The sequence below is a fragment of the Scyliorhinus canicula genome, chromosome 15 (assembly GCF_902713615.1).
Source record: "Scyliorhinus canicula chromosome 15, sScyCan1.1, whole genome shotgun sequence".
Taxonomy (NCBI): Eukaryota; Metazoa; Chordata; class Chondrichthyes; order Carcharhiniformes; family Scyliorhinidae; genus Scyliorhinus; species Scyliorhinus canicula.
Genome location: NC_052160.1, coordinates 55,230,949 through 55,257,110, shown reverse-complemented (window position 1 = coordinate 55,257,110; position 26,162 = coordinate 55,230,949). Strand labels below are relative to the sequence as shown.

Below are 26,162 nucleotides of genomic sequence, written 5' to 3'. Positions count from 1 at the left end.
CGTAAGGAGATTGCTGAAACTATCCGGCTGAATGTTTACTGGGTGTTTCAATGCATTGCCAGGCTGTCATCTGGTCTCAATGGGTGTGCAATTCATAGCACAGTACATAAATGTTGTTGCTGATGCTGCTTGTAGCTACTCCTACCAGGAGATCTGCTGTCATTGTATGTTGTGCTCCTCTGCCTTGTGTCATGCTCACACATCTAGCTAGCTTGTCTGCAAATTCTCTGATGTCCATCATCCAACTACGCGTAGGCCGACCCCGCTTTTTGCTGCCCTCCATTGTCCCCTCTGGATGAGATCTCTGACGCTTTTTAACTCTGTTCAAGTGACCAAAATGCTGACATTTTCGTTTCTGGACATCTCTTTGTTTGCTATTGCAATTTCAAGCACCTCTACATTTGTCTGGAAGTCTGCTTTTGGAATTTTTAACATTTATATTTCAAAGCATCGCATTCCATCGATCGTTACTGATTATCTAGTTTTTTTTAGGCATGCAACCGACTGGGTTGAATGTCGCATCTAGGGGCGGCATGGTAGCACAGTGGTCAGTACTGCTGCCCCATGGCGCCAAGGATCTGGGTTCGATCTCGGCCCCGGTCACTGTCTCTGTGGAGTTTGCCACATTTTCCCTGTGTCTGCGTAGGTCTCACCCCCACAACCCAAAGATGTGCATGGTAGGTGGATTAGCCACGTTAATTTGCCCCTTAATTGGAAATATTAAAACAAAAAGAATGTCGCATCTTATCAGCATTTTCCTTGTTGTAAGCTTGATTTTTCTTGTTCTTGTTTCTTGTTCTTTGATACCCTTTGTTCTAACTGCCATATTTTTTTTTAATATAAATTTAGATTACCCAATTATTTTTTCCAATTAAGGGGCAATTTAGCGTGGCCAATCCACTTACTCTGCACATTTTTGGGTTGTGGGGGCGAAACCCACGCAGACACGGGGAGAACGTGCAAACTCCACACGGACAGTGACCCAGAGCCGGGATCGAACCTGGGACCTCAGCGCCGTGAGGCGGTTGTGCTAACCACTAGGCCACCGTGCTGCCCGCTAACTGCCATATCTAACTGCTTCTTGAAAACATGCAATGTTTTGGCCTCAGCTACTTCCTGTGGTAACAAATTCCACAGGCTCATCACTCTCTGGGCAGCACGGTAGCATAGTGGTTAGCACAATTGCGTCGCAGCTCCAGGGTCCCAGGGTCGTTTCCCGGCTTGGGTCACTGTCTGTGCGGAGTCTGCACGTTCTCCCTGTGTCTGCGTGGGTTTCCTCCGGGTGTTCCGGTTTCCTCCCACAGTCCAAAGATGTGCAGGTTAGGTGGATTGGCCACGCTAAATTGCCCTTAGTGTCCAAAATTGCCCTTAGTGTTGGGTGGGGTTAATGGGGATACGGTGGAGATATGGGCCTGGGTAGGGTGCTCTTTCTAAGAGCCGGTGCAGACTCGATGGGCCGAATGGCCTCCTTCTGTACTGTAAATTCCATGATATTAAGGCTTCCTTCACCTTCATGAAATTCTGGCTATTCCTGGTCAAGCTTTTGGTCAGAAACATAGAAAAAGGTGCAGGAGAAGGCCATTCGGCCCTTAGAGCCTGCTACGCCATTCAGTATGATCATGGCTGATCATCTAACTCAATAGCCTAATCCCGCTTTCCTCCCATATCCTTTGATACCCTTTGTTCTAACTGCCATATCTAACTGCTTCTTGAAAACATGCAATGTTTTGGCCTCAGCTACTTCCTGTGGTAACAAATTCCACAGGCTCACCACTCTGAGTGAAGATGTTTCTCCACATCTCTGTCTTAAATGGCCCACCCTATATTCTCAGACTATGACCCCTGGTTCTGGACACACCCACCATCGGGAACATCCTTCCTGCATCCACCCTGTCTAGTCCTGATAGAATTTTGTAGGTTTCTACAAGATCCCCCCTTATTCTTCTGAACTCCAGCGAATACAATCCTAACCAATTCAATCTCTCCTCCATATGACAGTCCCGCCATCCCTGGAATCAGTCTGGTAAACCTTTGCTGTATTCCCTCTGGAGCAAGAACATCCTTCCTCAGATAAGGAGACCAAAACTGCACGCAGTATTCCAGGTGTGGCCTCACCAATGCCATGTTTAATTGCAGCAAGACATCCCTGCTCCTGTAGTCATATCCTCTCGTTATGAAGGCCAAAATACCATTTGCCTTCTTTATCGCCTGTTGAACCTGTATGCTTACCTTCAGTGACTGATGTATGAGGACACCCAGGTCTATTGCACATTCCCCTCTCCTAATTTATGGCTATTCAGATAATAATCTGCTTTCTCGTTTTTGTTCCCTAAGTGGATAACCTCGCATTTATCCAAATTATACTGCATCTGCCATTCATTTGCCCATTCACTCAACTTGTCTAAATCATATTGAAGGATCTCTGAATCCTCCTCACAGCTCACCCTCCCTCCCAACTTGGTGTTGACTGCAAATTTGGGGATATTACATTTTATTTCCTCATTTAAGTCATTATATATATTGTGAATAGCTGGGGTCCTAGCACCAGTCCCTGCGGTAACCCACTAGTCACTGCCTGCCAATTTGAAAAAGACCCATTAATTCCTACTCTTTGTTTCCTATCTGCCAACCAGTTTTCTATCCATCACAATACACTACCCCAAATACTATGCGCTTTAATTTTACACGCTAATCTCTTATGTGGGACTTTGTCCAAAGCCTTCTGAAAGTCCAAATATATCACGTCCATTGGCTCCCCCTCGTCAACTCTGCTAGTTACATTCTCGAAGAATTCTAGTAGATTTGTCAAGCATGATTTCCCCTTCTTAAATCCACACTGACTGTCCGATCCTACCACTATTTTCTAAGTGCTCTGCTATTAAATCTTTGATAATCGATTCGAGAATTTTCCCCATTACTGATGTCAGGCTTGCTGTTTTCTTTCTACCTCCATTTTTAAATAGCGGGGTTACATTAGCTACCCTCCAATCTGCAGGAACTGTTCCAGAGTCTATAGAATCCTGGAAGATGACCACTAATACAGCCACTATTTCTATATCCACTTCCTGAGGTACTCTGGTGTATAGATTATCAGGCCCTCGGGATTTATCCGCCTTCAATCCCATCAATTTCCCAGCACCATTTCTCTACTAATATTGATCTCCTTCAGTTCCTCCCTCTCACTAAACCCTGTGTTCCCCAACATTTCTGACATCTGATTTGTGTCCTAATTTGCAAAAACAGAACCAAAGTATGTTGCTCAGCCATCTCTTTGTCCCCTATTATACATTCCCCTGTTTCTGACTGTAAGTGATCCTCATTTGTCTACACCAATCTTTTTCTCTTCACGTACATATGGAAACTTTTACAGTCAGTTTTTATGTTCCCTGCAAGCTCACTCTCATACTCTATTTTCCCCTGACAAAGCTGTCCAAAAATGGACAATTGTGGCATGTCAAAACAGCGCTGAGTTTTAGGCTGAAATAAAACAAGAAACTGCTGGATAACCTCTGCGGGTCTGGTAGCATCTGTGGAAAGAAAACCGAGATAACGGGTGGGACTTTCCCATTACACCCACCCCGACCTTCCTGCGCCATGTCAGTGGACCTTTAAATGGTCCATCAGATTGTCCATTCCGCCCGTGATGACAACCAGAACATCGAGCTCAACTTTTGAATCTTAACAGTTGATGGATTTTTTATTTTCAAAGAAGAGAAAAAACAAGGTGGAATTTTTTATTTTCAACGGATATAGTAGACCATTGATGCCTTAAAAAGTTACTGCACAATTGATCTCCCATATTCGATCCTTGCTCACTCCAGGTCACATAAGCATGCTATACCTCCGGACACAGTTCGCAGAGGCCCTGTGCCCATCCACTTCGTTTCCTTTTCGACAAATACTCTCCCTTCCTTTTTGATTTTCCCAGTTGCTGCTGAATCCTTTGTCCTTCCCCTCTCCCAGTTTAAATTTGGTTAATAATAAGAGTAATTAAAAGTGCCTTTTTTACTCTTATGAGGTCGAAAGAAAAGTGAAAAATTAAAACAACTGTGACTTCTTCTGACTTTAGCATCCCAGCTACCATTTTCTGTTATAATTTTCCCGAGCCAGGCAAACTTATCTACTGATTTGTTTTTCACTTAACATCCAGAAAAATAAGTTGTTGTTACTCTTGGGCAGAGATGAGAAGTAAACAGCTGAACCAGCCCAATTTATACTGAATATTTGGTGGCTGTAAAGTAACTGATACGTCGAGACAATTTTAACTCTGCCTGCCCATCGGGAGACTGACAGGAGCATGTACAATGGAGAGTAACATTGGACAGGGTGCAAATCAGTCGTCCTACCCACTCCAGTGGGTTTCCCACCCAAATTTACCCCTCATGGGTAATTAAAGGAGTCTGATACGTTTTTTTGCAATCTTCTGCTGAACATGTTCAGATAAACTCAACAAACTCAAAAGCCACCTCTCTGACTGATGCTGTGCACATCAATAGGTGAATAGACAACATCCAATTCTGTATTTTTGTGTGTGAAAAATGCCTGTTTTGTAAGCTTGCAGCACTGTACTGCGAAGTGCCAGCCTTAGATACACCGGCTCCCACTGAGAGCTTGCAGTGTTCTGTAATGGATAACCGATCGTTGTCAGTGCCTCGTCCCTAACCCCCTCCCCCGCCCATCCCATCCCACCCCACCACCACAAGTTGTCATGACAACCCTCTGGCTGGCTTCATTTCAACTGCCATGCAAATAAAAAATCCCACAAATGCCAATGACTCAGCAAAGGGCGAATATTATTCCCGGGAGTCCAGCTGATCTGACTTTGTCTCGCACAGAATTACATAGAAATTGCAGCACAGAAGTAGGCCATTCTGCCCAACTGGTTTAATAATAATAATCTTTATTAGTGTCACAAGTAGGCTTACATTAACACTGCAATGAAGTTACTGTGAAAATCCCCTAGTCGCCACATTCCGGTGCCTGTTCAGATATACAGAGGGAGAATTCAGAATCTCCAATTCACCTAACAAGCAGGTCGTTCGGGACTGTGGGAGGAAATTAGAGCACCCGGAGGAAACCCACACAGACTCACAGAGAATGTGCAGACTCCTCGCAGTCAGTGACCCAACCAGGAATCGAACCTGGGACCCTGGTGCTGTGAAGCAACAGTGCTAACCACTGTGCTACCATGCCGCCCCTATATGCGGGTGTTTCACCACCTCCCATCCCTGCCTTACCTAACCGAGTCATTTTCAAACTCAGGGTCGCAACCTGCGGGTGGGTCACGGGCAGATGTCAGTAGAGTCACGGACCATCGGTCACGCCGTTCCCAATCGCGGGAAGAAGTGCCCAAAGGCCGCGACTGGCTTTTACAGGTGCCAGCTGCAACCAACTTTTAAGAATGCCGGCTGTCCAGTGCATGTGTGCCCCCTCAGCCGATCTGGCAGAGCGCAGGCCCAGAGCCCAGTGGGTCAGTGTCCTCTTCCATCTGTCAACATGCTGTCCCAGGAACAGATATTTTTTTAAAGTCGAATCGTCTTCCAGCCAGAAGTGATGGCAAAGATCAGGTCATGAGCCCAGTGCACTGATGTCACGTACTCCGTTTGTAGCTGCCAGCAAGCAAGAAACAGGACTGTGTGAAGAATTGAAGATGATGTTTTTTGAATAAGGAACAGAGGGCCATAGACACATACAGGCCAGGATCTCACAACTGAATCTGCTAGAGAGAGCTTCGCAGGAGAGTCCATGGCAGGACAAAGCATTGCTGGTGTGAGCTCCAGGACCTCTGATGAACAACTCATACACAAATGCGTGTGGGTCGCAAAGGTCGGCCGGTGTGGGTCCCGAAGGTCGACGGGTTGGTAAAAGTGGGTCCCAGGAAAAATGATTTGAAGAACACTGATATAATCCCATCAGCATATCCTTCTGTTCCTTTCTCCCTCATGCACCTTTCTACATCCCCCTTATATGAATCTATACTATCCACCTCAACCATTCCAGGTACTAGACCTTTATTAGGTAATGCTTTCAAACATAAAAACTGCTCACTATTTACAGATCATCAAAGGTAACATTTGGCTTCTCTTTTCTACCACAAACTGTCTTCTCAAGTATCCCTCTTCATCTCTGCCATCCTCAGTCTCAATGTGCAAGGAGCTCATAAATCTTTGTTTCAAAGATCGAGACCATCCATTCAGTTGCCTCTACCACTGCCCTCCCTTCCCCAAGCCCATTCCTTTGTGGGGTCCTGTTAGAACCCGCACAAGACCTACGGGGTCTCTCTTGACTCCACCGATTTGATGTATATTGCAAATTTAATTGCTTTGCAATAAACCAAATTTTCTTTCTACCAACACAGTTTGGACTGGTTTATGGCCGACTAAAGTTCCCCTTGCCCAAATCCTCAATTTGCGTCTTTCTCTAATTTCTCTCCTGTCTTCCCCCATTGCCTTTTTGGGCTCGTTTTATGGATGAAACCCACCTCCTGCTCTCCTGACCCTATTCCTACCAAGCTGCTGAGCAGGCACATTCCCTTCCTGACTCCGATGTTAACTGATATTATTAGCAGTTGACTCTCCGCAGTTTCTGGCTGTTTTTTCCCGCCGCCCCCTTCAAATCTCCTTCCATCACCCCTCTTTTGAGAAAAAGAACCTTGATCCCACGATACTGGCAAATTACTTGCCCATCATGAATTTCTCTTTCCTTGCCATGATCCTTGGAAATGTTGCTGCCTCCGAAATGCATGCCCATCTTTCTCGGAAATTCATGTTTGAATCCATCCAATATGGTTTCCACTCCTATCATGGTACCAGAACAGCTCTTTTCAAAGTACACCCTATGTGACGGTCACAAAGGTAAACTATCCCTTCCCATTCTTCTCCACCTGCCTTCAAACCATCAAACCTCAGAATTCTTCTCCAACATGTCTTTTCACCAACATCCAGCTGGGTGCGACAGCATTTGACTGGCTCTATTTGTATCTATCTGCTCATAGCCAGAGAGTCACCTGCAGTGGTTTCTCTTCCTGCTTCCGCACCATCACCTCTGGTGTCATACAAGGATCAATCCTTCCTGTCCCTGGCCCCCCCCCCCCCCCCCCCCCCCCAGTTCTCATTGACATCGCTCAGCAACATCACCCGAGGGCACAGCATTAGTTTCCACATATGTGCTGACAACACCCAACTCTACCTCACCCCCACCACCTATAAATTGTCAGACTGCTTGTCTGGCATCTGGAGCTGGATGAACCTAAATTTCCTGCAACTAAATAAATAGCCATTTACTCTTTCCCTCTCCCTGGCAGTTGTCTGGCGCTGAAACAAACTCTATGCAACCTTGGATATATTGGATACTGAGAGGACAATCCTAGCACACACCTGCACCTTCAGTAAGACTACCTGTCTGCACTTCTATAATATCATTCAACTCTGCCCTAGCTGTTGAAACCCTCGGCCATGCTTTTGTTACCTCCTGAGTTGACAATGCTTTTTTATAAATTTAGAGTACCCAACTCATTTTTTCCAATTAAGGGCAATTTAGCAGTGGCTTGACAATACTAGTGTACTCCAGGCCACCTCCCACAATCTTTCCTTCATAAAGTTTAGGGCATTCAAAACTCTGCTGCTGCATCATAATTCACAACAAGCCGTGCTACCGATGGGCAGCATGGTAGCATGGTGGTTAGCATAAATGCTTCACAGCTCCAGGGTCCCAGGTTCGAGTCCCGGCTGGGTCACTGACTGTGTGGAGTCTGCACGTCCTCCCCGTGTGTGCGTGGGTTTCCTCCGGGTGCACCGGTTTCCTCCCACAGTCCAAAGATGTGTGGGTTAGGTGGATTGGCCATGCTAAATTGCCCATAGTGTCCTAAAAAGTAAGGTTAAAGGGGGAGGGGGGGGTGGGGGGTTGTTGGGTTACGGGTATAGGGTGGATACGTGGGTTTAAGTAGGGTGATCATTGCTCGGCACAACATCGATGGCCGAAGGGCCTGTTCTGTGCTGTACTGTTCTATGTTCTAAGCCCAGATATCTATTGTCACAGTCCTTACATTGGCTCCCAATTAAACAGTGCCTCAATTTTAATATTTTCATCCTTGTTTTCAAATCATTCCATGGCCTTGCTCTTTCTGTAATCTATTCAACCCTAGAATCCTCCTAGATCTCTGAGCTCCGCCAATGCTGGCCTCATGAGCATTTCCATATTTAATCCCTCCACCGTTAGTCATTCAGCTGCCTAGGTCCGAAGCATCCATATTCCCTCCAAAAACCCCTATGTTTCTCCACTTTTCCTTCCTCTAATAAGATGCTTAAAACCTTGCTCTTTGATCAAGCTTTTGGTCACCTGGTCAGAGAAGCTATCTAAGTTCCAAATATCGACAGTTATGACATGCCAAAACAATTATGAGTTTAGGTTGTTATACACCTTGCAGTTGATAGATTTTTAATTTTTAAATAAGAGAAAACAAGATAGCATTTTTAATTTTCAACGGATTTACCAGGCCTTCCATTTTCCCCAACAGTTACACTAACAATTGTTCTCCCATGTTTTCAGGTGAACTTTGAAACTAGAACAGATTAAGTATATTGGCTGCTTGATGACTTGCAGCTAGTTTCAGCATCTGGTACTCAGACTGGCTGGTGTCTGGCAGTTCTCATGGATCCCCTTGGTCCTGGGATAATCAGGACGCAATCCCTGAAACCTGAAATTCCTGAAGCTTCGATCACATGACCACTGGGCTAAAACCTCTGAGGCCCACCCAGGTTCTAGACACATACTCTCTCCTGCTGTCATGTTCCCAGTCTATGCTGGATGCTTTGTCCTTCCCCTTGCTCAGTTCAAATTTGGTTACTAATAAGGGGAATTAAAAGTGCTCTTTTACTCCGATAAGTTTGAAAGAAAAGCAAGAAATTAAAATAACAAACTGGAACTCGGGTGCAGAAAAAGAACATTAAATAATTGTGTTGGCTCACATATTGATGGCATTTGATATATCAAACTCAAGGAACTATTAAAGATGATTCATCCGCTGAATAATCCTTACTGCCCTGCAAAGGCATTGAGTGTCCCTTGCATAACAAAATAAAGATAAATAAATACCTTTTGCTTTTGGTATTTTTATTCCCCTGCCTCCCTTGCTCACATTTTGCTTTGCGCTTAAGTGGCAAACTCCACAGCTCTTCTGCAGCTGCTGACAACAGTGACATCTCTGGTGACACTGAGAACAGCAAGATGACGATGCCCTATCTATGTTCGGTTAGATATCAGCTTTACAATCAAGCATTTTGCAAGTGAAGCAGAACATAAAAATCTGTAATGGCCAGCAAAAATAAAGATGAGTTTTTAAAATGTGCAGGTTATTTTACAAGAGCACATTATATCAGGTCAGATTTATATCCATAGGTCTTATCAAATTTAATTGACACAAACCTGAGTCACAAATATAAAAAATTGTCTGAGGTAATTAAAACATTAAGCAGTGTATGTTTGTCATTCTTTTTACCTCTGTACATCACAGTGCAGGAAAGTCTTTCAGAGAGGACATTTAATGGATTTGTGTGCGCAATGTATTCTTCTTGCGTTCTTTGCCCAAAGGCAAGTCCAACGCACAGTACCATGGTCAGGACAAGGCGGCAGTTCCCAAATCCACCCCAGCCAGAATGGACATCAAACCTCCTGCTTGGCATCAATCTGATCCAACCAGCCAGCGAGCCAACCATTCCCCATGGAGCCTGATTTCCTACGGCAACATGTACTTTTGTATACATGTTGTAGCCTGGAACTGTGAATAGTGATGGTAGAGGCTCCAACGTTCTCTCCATAACATGGCTGACCAGGAATTTCTCTTGTTCTTACCACTTGCCATTAGCATGTGTTGGAAGGATTTGCAAGTTGATATCCACCCTGTTTGGCCTCGTTATGAACACGCCCACCTTGACCATCAAGTCCTGGAGTGAGAATTGAGCACGGAGCTTCTGGTTCAGAACCAGGGACGCTTTTCCTACTTCAATTGGAAATAGTCATTGACAGAATGTGCCAGCTCTCTTACAGCCTGTAATAAGTCTATTTCATATGGAAAGAGGTGTGTCTTTACTTACCCTTCGAATATGTATTCCAATTAATTATTTCAGCAGCAAGCTTTCATGCATTTAAAATAATTAAGGTCTTTATTCTCACATAATTGAATGAATGCAATGTCACACACATATATACAGACACAAACACACACAAAGATGGTGCACATTCACAGATTACAATCATTTTAGGCTCTGATTTTCGATTCCTGCTCTCCCACGTACCAAGCCTGTCCTTTGTTGAATGTATTTAATTATTTAAATTTGAACTGAGGGTCTTGTAAAGCAACGGGTTAGGCTGTGAGTGTTTCATGTAGTCGAATATCTAGGACATTGTTTGAAACTGAAATAGATTAACTACTTGGCTGCTTGATGACCTGCAACTAGTTTCGGCGTTTGGTTCTCAGACTGGTTGGTGATGGGTAGTTCTGATGGATCTGCTGGGTTCTGAGGTAATGAGGAGGCAGTCACTGAAACCAGCTTGAAGTACATGAGCCCTGAGCTAAAACCTTTGAGGACCACCTAATCTAGCTGGGTTTGGGGGGGGGGGAGGGGGGCATTGTGATACAATTGGAAGTCGATAATGGCCTTTGAGTTTCGATATTCCCTTCTGTTCAGTATGAAATATGGAGACAGGCAATCTGGAAACTACTTAGTCTTTAGATGTTTGCCCATCCTTCAACAATGAGATGTGAAAATTTGACAAATGGTTATGTAGGACCTTCACCTATGTCCATATTTAATTAGGCATTTGCCAGAGACTGGATACTGTCTGTAGTCCAAATGCCAAAAGTCACATGATTTGCAACAACCATCTTAACAGCTTGTATGTGTCTCCCTTTAAAGTATTGCCTAAATGTTCATAACATGACACGCCTTACTGGGCGCCACAGAAGCTGGAACCCATTTTTAATGCTGGATTTTCTAAGGCTCAAAGAGTTTGAAAATTATTCAGGGATCAACTCAAGATCAGAGTGAGATAAAAGTCAATACGATTCCCACATGAATAGAGTCAGCGCAATGTCTTAATCCAGTCAGCTTGATTGGCACCTCATCCACTACCTTAAACATTCACTCGCTCCACCAGCGCACAGTGGCAGCTGTGGGCACTATCAATAATATGCACTGGAGCAACTCTTTAAGGCTCCTTCCATAGCATATTCCAAACCCACGGCTTCGACCACCTGAAAACACATGGGAAGTAGGCGCATTGGAACACCACTACCTACAGATTCCCTTCCAAGTTGCATACCATTCCCTCACTGTTGCTGCGTCAAACCCCTGGAACTCCCTTCCTAACAGCACTGTGGTTGTACCTACACCAGATTGACTGCAGCGATTTAAGAAGGAAGCTGAACAATACCTTCTTGAGGACAATTATGGGCAGGCAACAAATGCCAGCCTTGCCAACGATACCCACATCCCCAGAATGATCTTTTTAAAATTGTCAAGAGTATTATTTTTTTTTTTAAATTTAGAGCACCCAATTATTTTTTTTCCAATTAAGGGGCAAATCCACCTAACCTGCACATCTTTGGATTGTGGGGGTGAAACCCACGCAGACATGGGGAGAATGTGAAAACTCCACACGGACAGTGACCCAGGGCTGGGATTCATACCCGGGTCCTCAGTGCCGCAGTCCCAGTGCTAAACACTGCGGCCACATGCCGCCCTATCAAGAGTGTTCTTGAGAATGAAGAAGGAAAGGACCTGCATTTATATAGCATCTATTATAACATCCGATCATTCCAAAGACTTTACAGCCAACGAACCACCATTTGAAGTTGCTGTTATCATATAGCAGATTGTTTGCACAGAGCAAGGTCCCTCGAGCAGTAACATACTGAGTTTCACCCTTGTATAGATTGCAGACTTCACTCAAAAATACATGAAACCCATTTTGGCTCCAATAATTCTTTTCATTGAGCTTGACGAACTGTACACTTGGAAAGTTAATGCCCAGAACTTACAACGATGACATTAAATCCTCCAGTCACACGTCCACTCCTAAGAGTGGTCCTGTTAGTTCACTCGACATTCCTGAATTATTAATAATCCACCCAGCTCCATGCCTTCTTACTGATGTGGAGATGTCGGCATTGGACTGGGTGAGTCATCTGATGAAGGAGCTACGCTCCGAAAGCTTGTGATTCTAAATAAACCTGTTGGACTTTAACCTCGTTTTGTAAGACTTTGTACTTTAACATAATATACTAATTCTCCTCTTTTGATTGGAGACTGGTACAACACTGGCAGTGCAATTGTATTGTGTTTATTTGTTTGGCTGTCTGTAGGAGAGCAGCATATATTTGAAGAACCATGGGCACAGTGTAAGGGTGATGTATTTCGATCTCTAAAGGAAAATAAATCCTTTGAAGAAACACAGTTGGAACTCCCCTCTCCAAAATATAATTGCACTGCCAGTGTTGTAATGATCCGCATACTGGGTACGGCAGGGAAGGAGAAGAAAAATCAGTTTCTACTCTAATCACCATCCAGCAACTCTCACTTGAGAGAGAGTGTGGCCATTTGCATGTGTGTTTACATGTGAACATACGCATGTGAGCATGTACATGTGTGTGCGCTCATGCATGTGTTCATTAGGGCGTGTGATTCAGTTCAAGCTGCGCAATGGTGCTCTCCATCATCAAATAACTGGTTGACACTCCTTGACTAGGACGATCAGATATAAAGAATGGTTGAGTGGGTAAAGCATTGGATGGCATCCAGGCCTTGTGGAATCATTCAGCAGCATGTGAGGAGAGAGGGAATGGGAGGGAGGAGGAGAGGAAATCTAGGGGCGGTGTGGGTGGGGAGGAGAGGAAATCTGGGGGCGGTGTGGGTGGGGCGGAGAGAGGTAACAAAGAGAAAATGGCTTTGAGAAGAAATAGGTCAAACTTAATTTCACTCTTCCTGTCTATTCTTACAGAGCCTGCCACGGAATATTCCAGCCACCATTATCTCTCAGACTTTCTGCCATTCCTGTCAGAAGAGGAATGGACAGGAGCAGGAGAGTTCATCGACATCAGAGGAATCTCATGAAGATAATGAATTTTTCGTGCAGGAGCCGCGACTGAGACGGAGACCAAACCTTAAAGTTTACGGAATTGTACGTAACTGTTCATTTTGAAGATTATCTTTTTTGGTGAAACATTCAGGTGAAATATCAGTCCTCGTGGTGTAGGCTGAAGATCTTCTGCGTGTTGTTAGCTGAAGTGTTCAAAGATCTCACTACCTTAAGATATGAATGATTTTTTGAAGGATGAAGGACAGTGTTATAATGACTGACTCATGACTTTGACTTATTGCTGATGTGAAAGGAGTCCAAATAAATTCTATTAAATTCTTGCTGAATGTGGCGACGCAGCACAATGCTGGCCCTAATTTGCACTGATTAGTATCTATCAAAAAAAACTTGGGACCAAGCCATAACCATGACAAATCAAGAATGATCTATAAACGAGACTGGACTACAGTACAATAGAGGCAGTGTGAGGTGATGCAATGGTGTGAGATCAGCCACTTTTGACTATTTTGGCTGTCCATTATCTCCTCGTATGCCGCAGAATTTTCTTCATTATTTTGTACTCTTCTTGTGCCACACATTTTCCCTGCTGAAGACCATAGGGGGTGGAACAGAGCTCCGGCGGCTATCACTGATGTCAGTCAGTCAGTTTTGCCTTGTTCCTTGGAAATAAACTTCTCGACTGCCACTTGATTCCTCTTCAGGGCAGCATGATGAAAATAGGGAAGTCACTACATGGGACTATTTGTGATCACAAACGTACACCCTGCTGTGCCATGTATCAGCTTGCCAGAGCTGGGATGCACCAGGCAGGCACATGCTCAATTCTAAATTGCTGAAAATAAAATCACACCAATGTTTCATTCACTGCTTTTACACCTAGAGTGGGTCATTTTGACTTTGTGTGATGGTGTAAAATGAGAAATTTCCATTGAGTCCCAATAGATACGTAAATTGAGAGATTTATAATGGATTTCTGCATTGATATCGCTGGTTTCACTTGTTTACTCAGTCAAAATTATCCCCAGTACGTTTTTTTCAGTTATATTTAGGTTTATAAAACGTTTTTACTTCAATGGGTGCGATTTACGGGCTGCGTCCCACTGGAATCGGGACAGACCGTGGCACACTTAACTGTGTCTATGCCAGAACTAATCAACACCTGGGATCTATCAGCCTTGCAGAGGAGACCGCAACCGGGACCCGCTGAGCACTGGTCTTCACATAGGTGGCACGGCGGCACAGTGGTTAGCACTGCTGCCTCATGGCGCTGAGGACCCGGGTTCGATCCCCGCCCCGGGTTTGCACAGTCTCCCAGTGTCTGCATGGGTCTCATCCCCACAAACCAAAGATTAGCAGGGTAGGTTGATTGGCCACTTCAATTCAGCTGTTGTCGAATCCAGACCTGAAACACTAACCAATCTGTTTTCTCAACAGCTGCTGGCTGGTCTGCTGAATAATTTCAGCTTTTTCTATTAATTATTTTACGATTTGCACTAGTTTTAGTTTTGATCTGCTTCTCCAACCTTCTCCTGACCAGGCCTTCCTCATACCCCACACCCACTCGGTGAATTGCAAATCAGCCGGAACACCATAGCCTTTTTTCTTACGTTATAAAGCCTAAATCCCATTACCCGTGTCTTTGCCGAGTTCCACAGATCAATTGAAGCTCATTGTATTAGCTCAGAGTTTTGCAGGGCAGCACGGTGGCACAGTGGGTTAGCCCTGCTGCCTCACGGCGCCGAGGTCCCAGGTTCGATCCCGGCTCTGGGTCACTGTCCGTGTGGAGTTTGCACATTCTCCCCGTGTCTGTGTGGGTTTTGCCCCCACAACCCAAAAATGTGCAGGTAGGTGGATTGGCCACACTAAATTGTCCCTTAATTGGAAAAAAATAATTGGGTACTCTAAATTTTTTTTTAAACTCAGAGTTTTGCCATCATCTCCAAATCCCTTTGTCTTGGTCACCGTTGTGTTGCAGGATAAAAGAACGGAAATGTTGGAGCAAAGGGCTTGAATGCAATAATCAACACATGTTTATTAGATGTTTGCTAACTGTACAAAGACTTAGTCTAGACTGACTCAGAACCCGCGAAGTAGCCAATAACATAAGTGATAAGATCAAGGACTGTCATGTGACTAAACTCTTAACGAGACCATGCAACAACACAACAACAACCCACATATATTTTTTTTTTTTTTATAAATGTTTTTTATTCAGTTTTCATGTTTTATATTGAACAAATTACAAATTGTTAGAGAGTGAAAAAAAAACACGCAAAAATTCACATATATATTTACAGGTGAGCATCTTCGTAGTAAAATAACTGTGGCCTCCCCCTCTTTGCCGGCATACATATTTTACATTCCCCAACATGTTTATTGGCATTTATTTAGTTTGGTTTTGGGCCTTAGCTAGCCATCAAACCCCCGTAACGAGCCCGTAGCCCCCCCCCTCCCCGCCGGCTACCTTCCCCCGACTATTCTTCCTCTTGTACGTTGGCCACAAACAGGTCCCGGAACAATTGCATGAATGGCTCCCACGTTCTGTGGAAGCCGTCGTCCGACCCTCGGATGGCGAATTTGATTTTCTCCATTTGGAGAGAATCCGAGAGGTCGGACAGCCAGTCTGCAGCTCTGGGCGGTGCTGCTGACCGCCAGCCAAACAGGATTCTACGGCGGGCGATCAGGGAGGCAAAGGCAAGGGCGTCCGCCCTCCTCCCCAGGAATAGATCTGGCTGGTCTGAAACCCCGAAGACCGCCACTATCGGGCATGGCTCCACCCTCACCCCCACCACTTTGGCCATAGCCTCGAAGAAGGCTGTCCAGTACTCCACAAGTCTGGGGCAAGACCAGAACATGTGGGCGTGGTTGGCCGGGCCTCTTTGGCACCGCTCACATCTGTCCTCCACCTCCGGGAAGAACCTACTCATACGGTTTCTCGTTAAGTGGGCTCTATGTACCACTTTTAGTTGCGTCAGGCTGAGCCTTGCGCACGTGGAGGTGGAGTTGACCCTATGCAGTGCTTCGCTCCAGAGTCCCCACCCTATCTCCATCCCCAGGTCGTCCTCCCATTTCCTTCTTGTTGCGTCCAGTACGGTGTCGTCCCTATCTACCAGTCGGCCATACATGTCACTACAGTTCCCTTTCTCTAGGATACTTGCGTCCAGTAGGTCTTCCAGTAGTGTCTGTCGTGGCGGTTGTGGGTACGTCCTTGTCTCCTTTCGTAGGAAGTTTTTGAGCTGCAGGTACCGTAGCTCGTTCCCCCCAGCTAGCTGTAATTTCTCTGTCAGTTCGTCCAGTGTTGCGATCCTGTCGTCCGTGTATAGGTCCCTGACTGTCAGTGTCCCCCCGTCCTGTCTCCACCTTTTGAAGGTGGCGTCAGTCAGTGCTGGTTTGAACCTATGGTTGTTGCAGATGGGAGCCTTGTCCGACATTTTGTTCAGGCCAAATTGCTGCCGCAGTTGGTTCCAGGATTGGAGGGTGGCTGTCACCACTGGGCTGCTGGAGTGTTTTTTGGGTGGGGATGGGAGTGCTGCCGTGGCGAGGGCCCGGAGGGAGGTCCCCATGCAGGAGGCCTCCTCCGCACGCACCCACTCGGCTTCTGGCTCCTGGATCCATCCCCTTACTCGCTCGGCTGTTGCCGCCCAGTGGTAGAATTGTAGATTCGGGAGGGCTAGCCCCCCCCCCCTGGATTTTGTTTTCTGTAGGACCTTCTTTGGGATCCTAGCATTTTTACCCCCCCCCATACGAACGCCATGATAAGTTTGTCCAGCGCTATGAAGAAGGCCTTGGGGATGTAGATCGGAATGGATCTAAACAGGAAGAGGAACCTGGGCAATACGTTCATTTTGATCGTCTGGACTCACAACCCACATATATAACAGTCCATGCTGGACTTCTTGACAGTGCCACCCCAGATACGATCTCCACTTCGTCACCATTGACCCGTTTCGAATACCCGGTTCCTTCTCTTGCATTGATCAGACTCCTTGAGTGACTATCCACCCATCTTTTGGAACTCCCTCCTGAAAATCCCCCCCTTGTCACCTCTCTTACAGACTTCAAAAACCACTGAACAACAGTTGCTTCCGCCTGTCTCGTCCTTTCATTTCTTTCCTGCTGATCAGTGTCCATTCATTGTCTGTCACCCGTTAATACGTCCGACATCTGTGCCTAATAAGGACCGGCCGAGCCTGTTTTGCTTTGGTTGTTGACTGGCTGCAAATAACTGCACCATTTAGGGCATGTACAAGCATGTGAGCAAGTGTTTTCCATGGCGCGCGCATATTAAAATCTGTTTCTCCTTATTTTAAATGGGTTTAGTGTGAAATATTGTGGAGGAGTTTATTTAACAAAGGCATGTGCGTATGGCACAAGCTTTATTTTTAATGCATTCACGCAAAAACCTGTTTGACCTTTTTTATTATCATTTCTGAAATTTAGGGAAGACCGAAGTCTCCGTGCACCTTCCCCAGACAACAAGATTATCAAGGTACGTCGGCACAATAGACAAAAGTTTTAATTTTGAAGATGTGTTTTATAGGACTTCCAGCCAAACAAAAACACTCAGACTGACCCTGGCTCCTAGACTCGCTCCCAGTAAAATGAGATGGAATTAATCAACTGTGTAATGTGACATTATTATCAGAAGATGTGCTTAATGTAGAAACCCAGGCGCTTATGAAGAAGATGGAACCATGTGACCTCATGGGCTGGTTTGATTGTTTGAGGAAAGGAATTTTCCAGTGTACTTTTTTTTCCCTTATCGGCCCTGGGTTATTTGACTGCTTTTTGCCTCCCCCCAGGAGATTACATGGCTGTGGGAGATGGGTGAGAAGTGTTTAGTAATGATGCTCTGGCCCTCAGGTTGACTTGCTAGACCTACTGGTCCTTGTCAGACTGACAAATTCACAAGTTCTCATGTTTGTAGAAAATAAAATGGTCCGTACCTTTGTTTTCCGTCAAGGTTTTTCTGCTCTGCTCTATCATTAAAAGCTCAGAAGAAACAGTGTTTTTTAAAAAAAGAACAAGCTTGGATTTCCACACATGTCTGAGATATCTGTCCCAGATGCACTGCATCGTGGTTTAAGTAGGACCGGAAAATCCCGCTGGTAAATCCACCCTCTGGCATTTACAGCCCAGTAAATAGGCCATTTGGCTTCATTTATGCTTCAGACGAACCTCCTGCCACTTCGCTTCATCAAATTGTTACCTTCTGTTTCTTTCTCACTTGCACTCGTATTTATCTTGTTCTTGGGTTCTTTGCCTGAAGGCAGGTCTGGCAAACAGCACCAAGATCTCCACCAAGGTTAGGGCACAGGGGCAGGCCCCAAATTCAGACTAGCTGTAACGGGGCTTGAACCCCAATCGCATCCACACCCACCATCTAGCCAACTGGCCCCCACAAGAAGTCTGAGTTGATGTGGTAACATACACTTTTACATCCATGTTGCAGTCTGGAGCTATAAATAGGGCTGGTAGAGGCTCCAGTGTTCTTTCCATTACATGGCTGATCGGGAATCTCTCCCGCTCGTACTGCTGCCATTATGGTATGTTGGAAGGATTTGCAAGTTGATATTCTATCTGTTGGCCGTGTTATGAAAACTTCTCCCTTGGCAATCAAGTCATGGAGTGGGACTTGAATTGAAGCTTCTGGCTCAGAGATAGAGAAGCTACCCACTGCATCACAAGGCCTCCTCCATGTATTTATAATAGCCAAAGGTGCTTTTTTAATAATATTTTTTTATTAGATTTTTAACATTTTAAATATCCAACACAGCAAAAAAAAACTACCTCCATCCTTCAACACCCCAGTAACTCAAAACAACCCCCCCACCCCGCACACACTTTAGCAATCAATGGTAACCATCTCTTTAAAGTGTAATATAAACAGACCCCAATCTCTTGTGGAACCCTTCACTCACCCCCCTCAAAATGAACTTGGAGTTTAGAAACTCCATCAAGTCCCCCAGTAATATGGAGGCACAGAGCGAAGAGGCTGACCTCCACCCAAAAGGACCCGCCTCTGAGAAATCAGAGAGGCGAAGGCTAAAACATCTCCCATCTGCAGCTCTGGCAGGTCCGACACTCCAAATATGGCCCCCAGGGGACTGGGCTCCAAATCCACATGCAGGATCGTTGACATGGTGCTGGACCAGAACATATGTACCTGGTGGCCGGACCTCTCCCGCACTGCTCACAAGTGCCCTCCACCCCCACAATCAACTGGCTCATCCTCAACTTTTGTCAGGTGCGCCCTGTGCACCACCTTTAGCTGTATCGACCCCAGCCTCACCCACGAGGTTGAAGCATCCGCAACACCTCACACCGCAACCCCTCTTCCAGCGCCATCCCCAGCTCCTCCTCCCACTTGGCCTCATCCCCTTGAACAATGCCATATCCTTCTCCAAAATTCTGCCACAGATCGCCAAGATGACCCCCTCCACCAGCCCCATCACCGACAACGTCCTCCCATCATCCTCCTCCAACAACAAGGAGAGGGGGTGCCACCAGAAAAGTCAGGAAAAGCTCAATCGCAAAATCCCTCAACTACATGAACCTGAAAACCTACTCTGTGGCATCTCAAACCTCATTCCGTTTCACCCATCTCAACACCTTGTCCTTCATCTGATATCTATGGAAATGGACTATCACAGTTCTTGGTGGTTCATTTGCCTTTGGCTTTGGCCAGAGACACCTGTGAGTACTGTCCAACTCAAAGAGGAAGGCGTCCTTCTTCCTCCAACAGCTTAGCGAATATCAACTAAAAGTACTCGACAGCTTCCGGCACTCCTGCCCCATAGGCAATCCCACAATCGACAGATTCTGCCTCCATGACCTGTTCTCCAGGTCCTCCACTTTGACTCTCAGCCCCTTGTTACCCTCCTCCACCCACTGCAAGTCCTCTCCCATCGAGGTGAGCAAGTCGCTGTGCCGCAACAATTCCTCCTCCATCCCTTTGAAAACCTCTTCTTGCTCCGGCCCCGACGTCGATGCCTTTCCAAGAGCCCCCTTTATCAGGGCCAGCATCTCCTTTCCATGCCACTCAAAATACTTGCCGTACTGCCACTCAAACTCCACGTCACCACCTCAGCCAGTATGTTCACCGTAATAATAATAATAATCTTTATTAGTGTCACAAGTAGGCTTACATTAACAGTGCAATGAAACTACTGTGAAAATCCCTAGTTGCCACACTCTGGCACCTGTTCGGGTACACTGAGGGAGAAATCAGAATGTCCAATTCACCTAACAAGACGTCTTTTGGGAGGAAATTGGAGACACTGGGAGAACGTGCAGATTCTGCACCGACAGTGACCCAAGCCAGATCCTTGGTGCTGGGAAGCATCAATATTAATCACTGTGCTACCGCAATGGTGCAGTCCCACCCGGCGAGCTTGTTCCTACCATCTTTCAACCAACAGAACTCCTTTAGTTCTGCAGATCAATCATATGAAATTTCTTCCCAAAGGGCTAAAAAAACAAAAGCTCCAGCAGGAGCCACCCAAAGTGCAACCTCCACCTTCATGTCCACACCAGAGACCCGAGCAGCTTCTAACGAGCATTATGAAGCAAAATTTAACACTGAGCTACATTTGAAATATTAGGAAAGGTGACTAAAAGCTTGGTCAATGTGAGAGAGTTAATGGAGTATCTTAAGAGAGGAAAGATAAAAAGAGCGATGGGTAATTTTAGCCAGGGAAATCAGTTAGGACCTTGACAGCTGAAAGCGTGGCTACTGGTGAATAAAATCCGATCAAAGTATTCAAGCAGCCAGAGTTACAAGAGTGCAGATATCTTGGAAGGTTGTGGGGCTGGAAGAGATTAGAGATGTTGGATGGGATGGAGGGATTAAAAACAAGGATGAGAATTTTAAAATTGAGCGATTGCTTAAGTGGGAACCTCGGTGAGCACGAGGATAATGGATAGTTGGAATTTGGTGCGTGTAAGGACATGGACAGTAGAGTTTTGGATGACCTCAAATTTATGCAGGGTAGAATGTAGGCGGCTGGCCAGAAGTGCATTGGAATAATCAGGTCGAGAGGCAACAAAGGCACGAGTGATAGTCTCAGCAGCAGATGAACTGAGGCCGGATGATATTAGGCAATGTTAGGCAGATTGAAATAGGTGGTCTTAGTGATAGTACAATATGTGGTCGCAGGTTCATCTTGGGGCCAGTTGTGACCCCAGTGCTGCATACTCCACCTCGGACAGTTGCTGGGAAGAGGGACGGAAATGGCGGCTCGGAAACAGTTTTTAACAGGGACCAAAGACAATGGGCTGGATTCTCCATCAGCGGGATCCTCTGTTTCGTCAGCAGCGCACTCACACCCTTTGATTTCCTGGTGGCGTGGGAGTGCCCACAATGGGAGATCCATTGGCTGGCTGCTGGGACAGAGAACCCCGCTGCTGGCGGGGGTGCGGCAGGATGGAGAAACCCACCCAATGGCTTTGGTCCTCACGGTACATATTGGAGGAAATTATGTTGCTTCCCCTTAATTGCATCTATACAACTCGCCTCGACCTGTCTGGGTGGTTGTGAGGTCCACATTCTGGGTAAAGCAGTTATTCCTGAGTTCTTGAATGTATTTTTCTTATTGTAGGTTTCCATTGTTTGCACATTTTTCTTTTTATTTGTACTCTCGGGAATTTTGGGGGAGCTAGCTCTAGTCTAGCCCTATTCATAACTTAAACAAAGGCACAGTCGTTATTTACCTGTCGCAATCTCCAGCACCAGAATCCATTTCTTTTAGAAAGTTTTAGGTGCTCCGTTAAACGAATACTGGGATAGTCTAGCTGAAAATCTGATCCCAAATGGTAGTCATGGCAATGTTAGCAAGAGATCAGAGCAGCAAAATAGATTACTCTTTTAAAAGGAACCACTGGAAGGAAAAAATAAATTAGCGCAGATTGTTCAGTCAAGATCCATGCATCAAATAGAAAGTGTTTGTAATTTTAATTAGAGAGTGAGCTGCATTAAAGGGGTGCTGGCTTTGGTGAAAAATAAATTGGGGAAAACTGACTCCATTTGTATGCGGACATGCAGCACAAGGTTATAAATGATACTGAAGCAGACATTTAAAAATCAATTTTGCCGAGTACATCTTTGTGAAGACTGCCCCTTTAGCCCTCACTTCTTCAAAACAATGACTTTAGGGATGTAATCACCCTAAATTATTTCAGAGGTCCTTCAACACTGTGGCTATAATGACAAGATGTTGAAAACAATACATTTTGATTATATTTCAGGCTATTGAGCCTCCACTAATTAATTTAACATTTGAGAAATGTCCACCGAATCATGTATAATGACTTTTCTAACAAGCTTTTGAGCTGTGCGTTGAAATCTACAAAGGATTGGAAGTTGACATGTTTTGCTTCATAGCCTGGTGAAATCTGCCCAACATTCCCAAAGTACTTTCTTGCCCGAGAAATAAAGATTACCAGTATGCTTACCATCATGTGTGTGTTGTCCGCACCAAATTTCTCTACCACCCATATTAGGCCACACATGTTCTTTATTTCATGGATACGTTACTTTTTAACTGACAAAATGAGTGGCGTTCTGATCTAATGGGTTGAGCTGAAAGAATGGTGGCAGATTTCACAATGTGCTCTCTCCCCTTGACACATTGAGTTTTCCGATACATTAGCCGATACATGATACCTATTGTCTTGCATTACTGACTTTTGAACTCCCCATTCTCCAATACATTTAGATGAAGATTTGTCAGATGTCAGCAGCACCAAGATGGAAACTCCTAATTCCATTAATGGCTGTGATCCTCTGAGTACAATGGTAAGTAACTTTGACAGCTATTTATAACCCTCTCTAGGCGTATTTTACTTGTCTGCCACATTAACGCTTTGAGAATTATTCTGGCAACAAAAAACAAAGATGCAATGATTTGAGAAATGTTCTGATTGAACTGTCAGAAAAGAAAAATTGAATGAGAAACGTTCATCCGTGTCTCATCTTGACTGTTTAGTGCCAGTGCAGTTTAACAAGGCAGTTCAAGCACAATATATGAAGCTTGATAAAACCTGTAAACCATGGAGAGAATTCAGTCACTGGAAATTCTCCTCTGAACTGCCAGAATCACCATGTAAACGTGGGCTTCTGTAACCTTCAACCGTAATTTAGCCAGCAAATCAGGAAAATAGCTGAGGAAATTGCTCAGAAACACAGATAAATGTAAAGTAGTGCAAACTTGGTGTTAAAATTGCTAATTAAAATTGAAAGATACTAAGCAATTTTAGCTGACTCTACATTTAACATGCCCAATATTAACAAAGCAAACATAATGCTGAACCCAATAGTCAAAACAACAGAGAAGAGTCACTTGCATTTATTTTGAGTCTTTATTGTAGAATCTGTCCCAAGACTCTTCCCAAGGAAGGAAAGTAAGGAAAATAGGTCCTACTTTATTGCTGTAACAGCTCTTCAAAGGAGTACTTCATTAGCTGTGAAGTACTTTGGGATGTCCTGAGATCAAGGTGCTACTGAAATGCAAGTTCTTTTTTTTAACAATAGTTAGTTCTCAAAATTTGCAAATACTAACAGTTCCTCTGCATCTGAGACAATGAAAAGACATGCATTTATTTTCAAAACATTTTCAGTGCTCAAGTGTAACTAAGAAGGCTATTGGCTATGTTAAACTAATCTTCTATTGTTGGTGTTAGGCCACCAAGCCTAATGCAGGAAGGCCAGGAATTTTTTTATTACTTGATTGTTTCTGTTCTAGTTTATGTGAATCACAAGAAAGCACCCTCAGGCAGTCTATGAAAATGGGCAACAGTCAAAGCTGACGACCAATTAATAGTTGCTTTACAATGGCAGTTCATTTATATTCTCCATTCCTTACTTTACCATTTTCCTCCTCTGTTTTGACCTCAAGGTTCTCTTCCATCTGTATTATGTTTTATTATGAGAGGTGAAACGGAAAGATGAACTTCTCTGTAAATACAGCATAATGCAAGCATTTCTGTTGTCATAGTGATCTAAAATAAACATTGCTGACTTTACCGAATGCTTTAGCAACCAATTTGATGAGCTCGGAGTGGAAGTGAAGCCTTTTTGCAAATCTAATGGAGCAGTTGTATTTACTGTTAGGAATGTAGTGCACAAATCTCATTGGCAGCACTTACCAATGTCCCTTCATATAGGCAGGGTCAATGTTCATATCTTATCTGGTGATTTTGCTTTGATGAAGCATTGTGAGTAACGAGAGAGCATTAAAAGTTGGAAGAGGACAATTGAAAGTGGGAGGTGAATGGAATAGGTGAAATGATAATAACAATGCATGTGATCATTTAATTTGATATGATTCTCTGAACCATGAGATCCCAAGCTGAACTATTAAGTAAAATTTTAGCCTGCTGTTTTGTCTGATGGCTACCATGCACTTGAGTCATTACGCACAGTAGCTCTCTCTTTCTCTCTCTCTCTCTTTCTCTCTCTCAAGAGAGAGAGAGAGTTTGTTTCAGAATCCATTTCATCAATGTTCACTATCATTCCAAAGTTCAAGCTAGTCCTGCTCTTGGTACTTGCAATCCTTCTCCTGTGCTTGCTACGAGTGCTTTGTCACTCCCTCCCTGGCCAAACACGACACCAATACAGCACAGGAACAGGCCCTTCGGCCCACGCTCGGCCTTCAACAGGAGCTTTCGCCAAGCCATTGATTTGCGCTGGTGCCATTCTGAGCCATTTTCTTGGCTATTTTTAGTGGTGGTTCACCATTGCCTTATTCATATACTCAGAGAAGGACAGGAACAAGAACAGGTGCAGGAATCCAAATATTGAGGAAACATACTATCTGCAGATGGAAGGTGCGACAAAGAAATAAGAACATAGATAGCAATGGGAAAGTTCATATTTGGTGAGAGACGATAAGCGGAAGAGTGATAAGTGGAAAGCTGAAGAAACTATTCAAGCAGCGACTTGTAAAGAGCTTGATTCGGAGTGTTGTTTTGTACGGATGTGAGACCTGGACCTTTATGGAAAGTTGAGACAAACTTGTTAAACAGCTTTGAAATGTAAAATGGACAGGATCAGCTGGGCAGAAAAAAAAAATGGAAGGTGCAGTGAAAAAAAAATGTTAATATAATTAGGAACAGGCAGAGGGTGGAATTTAATTAGGGCAGGAAGTGGATGCCACTTCCGCTTACTTTTCAGGAATGGCCACCCATCCAATCACAATGCGGATTAGAAGTGCACACAGGGGGCACATATCCCACGTACAATTATGCGGCAGGGATGACCCTCAGCAGCCTGTCTCCACATCAGCTGCTGACATTGGGGGTCACACAAAGACGTGGCGGTCATAAAAGAAAAATTAAGTATTGAGAGCACAATCATGGCACGGATGTGGAGACACCATTATGGTGCATATAGATCACAATATATTTACACTTGACTATTGTGTGTTATATGCAATGTTGGGATGACTTCCTTCAGAGGGTATATTGCATTGCCATGTTTGGCAGTCATTGCTGAATAAAGGGGACTGAGGGACATCTCACCAGTTTAGGCAGCAATATGGTTAGAGTTTGTGTTCGGGAACATTTTATTGGATGGTAATGTGTGCAGTGTGATTTGCATTCTCAAGTCAATGCGACGTGGCTGAACATGCAGCATCTGCTGGCCTTCCCATAAATGATGAGCCAACGAGAATGACTGACTATCACGAGAATTAATATGATACACGTGCAATCATGGCCTTGACAACGTGGGCAAGAAATAGAAATACCACCATAATAGTAGTACCGAAGAAGAACAAGTTAGCCTGCCTCAACGACGACAGCCTGACGTCTATCATCATGAAATACTTCGAGCAGCTTGTCATGAGACGGATCACTGCCAGCCTCCCAGACGGTCTCGATCCCCTGCAGTTTGCCTATCACCCCAACCGGTCCACAGCAGTTGCTATCTCACTGGCTCTGCAATCAACACTCGAACACCTTGACAACAAGGACACTTACATAAGACTGCTGTTCATAGACTACAGCTACGCCTTCAACACCATTATCCCGACAAGACTCTTCAGTCTTGGACTTGACCCCTCCCTGTG

The 26,162-nt window shown here is 44.7% G+C and overlaps 1 protein-coding gene across 3 annotated transcripts in view; it reads left to right on the top strand.

Moving 5' to 3' along the window:
• card11 (caspase recruitment domain family, member 11) overlaps window positions 1-26,162 on the top strand; it is a 335,526-nt gene that overhangs the window by 211,395 nt on the left and 97,969 nt on the right. For all 3 annotated transcript variants that reach the window (XM_038820292.1, XM_038820291.1, XM_038820293.1), the window contains 3 exons: window positions 12,997-13,176; window positions 17,536-17,584; window positions 22,812-22,891. In XM_038820292.1, coding sequence (XP_038676220.1) covers window positions 12,997-13,176; window positions 17,536-17,584; window positions 22,812-22,891 — 309 coding nt within the window. The remainder of the gene's footprint in view (window positions 1-12,996; window positions 13,177-17,535; window positions 17,585-22,811; window positions 22,892-26,162) is intronic.